General features: G+C 45.3%; 1 protein-coding gene across 4 annotated transcripts in view; it reads right to left on the reverse strand.

Moving 5' to 3' along the window:
• The window catches only part of LARP1B (La ribonucleoprotein domain family member 1B), a 67,058-nt gene that overhangs the window by 45,411 nt on the left and 19,725 nt on the right, over window positions 1–1,922 (reverse strand). For all 4 annotated transcript variants that reach the window (XR_003094175.1, XM_025204595.1, XM_025204602.1 and 1 more), the window contains exon 5: window positions 513–656. Coding sequence is in view for 3 of the 4 variants with exons in the window: in XM_025204595.1 (XP_025060380.1) it covers window positions 513–656 (144 nt within the window). In the remaining variant the exon portion in view is untranslated. The remainder of the gene's footprint in view (window positions 1–512; window positions 657–1,922) is intronic.

Consider the following 1,922-nt stretch of genomic DNA (forward strand, 5'->3'; position numbering starts at 1 on the left):
GGGGGGCTTCAGCCACCCCAAATTTCACCACAGCCACTCTGTAGCCCCCCCTTCTCAGCACCACCTCCTGCCCCAGCCCCACTCCCTCCCCAACTGCAGGAGGCATTTATTTGCCCCCCCAACGTACCTTCCCTTCCACCACAACAGACTTACCAGCTGCATGCAGCTCTCCAAGCTACCAGGCTGTGAGTCTCACCGCCTGCGTGCCGCGCAGTGGCTGCATGCATGCACAGGCATTTATCAGCCAAATTATTGGCCACAGCAGGTCAATTTGATACAATCAGTTTTCTGTATATCAGTGCTGACCTGATATATTGGATCAATGTATCGGTGCACTCTAAAAGAGGGCCCTTAACATGTCAGCACACACAGGTATTAAACTCTAAAACAGTATTTTACTTTCACTAAGATTCACTAACAACAGAAATTTTAAACTAGTTATGCGCTGAGTTACCACAAAAGATGAGAGCCATTCCAAAATATAAGGAAAGACGGGACTAAAAACTACTTACTTCTTGTCTCAGTTCTTCTGTTGGTAGGTGTTGCTAATTTATTTGTTTCAGGCTGAGATTTTGAGCTATTTCGAGATCCTGGTCTTTCTGGGCTATCAGGTTTTACATCATCCAAATTAAGTGGTACCCATTTTTGCTTGTTACCTTAAAAAGTAAAAACATTGTTCTCAATCTTAACTATAGTGCAGCTAAGATGATTCAACTATTTACAATATCCTGAAAAGGATTCTTTAAAGGAAGAATAGCTGTTAAACAGTTTTCCTAAAAAGTTTAATCAGTAGGGATTAGCATTAGTCATACATGCTGTTTAATCATATATGCTACCTTATAATAACATATAGAAGGTAATTGTAACTTTTCAGTTACAGTTTTAGAAGTTATCTTAACTAACTCTTGAATCTAGTAAATTAAGTGGGTTGGTGGGCTTTACCATTTTTTATAGTTATATCAGTGTTCCACAGTAATTTAACGTTTAGTACCAAGAAAGGTGGACCCAAAAGATGAAAATATTTAACAAAACAAAGATTTCAGGTCAATGTGACGGAAATTAATTTCCCTGACACCTTAAGGAGTTCTGGTAAGATATCTCACCTGACGATAAAGCTGACATATTCAACAATTTCCTTGCCTCCGTATTTCTGAGGAGGGACCTAGATATCTCCCCCACTGGCACCTCCGAGGGCCCTGTGGGTGGCACACCCAGGCCTACGGTTAATGAGGACCTTCTCAGGGAACTTCTGGAGGGACTAGATGTATTTAAATCCGCAGGTCCTGATGATCTCCACCCCAGAGTGCTGAAGGAACTAGCAGGGGTCATTGCGGGACCTCTGGCACAGCTCTATGAGCACTTATGGTGCTTGGGCAATGTGGTGGAGGACTGGAAAAGAGCCAGTGTGGTCCCCATTTTCAAAAAAAGGGAGGAAGGAGGACCCAGGAAACTATAGGCCCGTGAGTCTTACCTCGGGTCCTGGAGAAGCTTTTCAAAATAATTATCCTGGCACATGTCTAGGAAGGGCCAGCAGGGGAGGTTATGCTCAGGGGCAACCAGCATGGGTTCATTAGGGGCAGGTCTTGTCAAACCAACCTGGTGGCCTTCTATGACCAGGTCACCAAGTCCTTGGATGCGGGTGTCGCAGTGCATATAGTCTTTCTAGACTTCAGGAAGGCCTTTGACATGGTCTCTCACCCCATTCTCAGTAAGAAACTAGGAGACAGTGGTGTTGATGCCTACATGGTCAGATGGGTCACTAACTGGCTGGAGGGCCGCACCCAGAGGGTGGTGATGGATGGGTCTTATTTGACTTGGACGGATGTGGGCAGTGGGGTTCCCCAGGGCTCAGTCCTTGGGCCCGCACTATTCAACATCTTCATCAGTGACTTGGGCAAGGGGGTAGAAAGCACCCTGTTCAA

This window comes from Alligator sinensis, unplaced genomic scaffold, assembly GCF_000455745.1.
Source record: "Alligator sinensis unplaced genomic scaffold, ASM45574v1 scaffold150_1, whole genome shotgun sequence".
NCBI classification, from domain to species: Eukaryota; Metazoa; Chordata; order Crocodylia; family Alligatoridae; genus Alligator; species Alligator sinensis.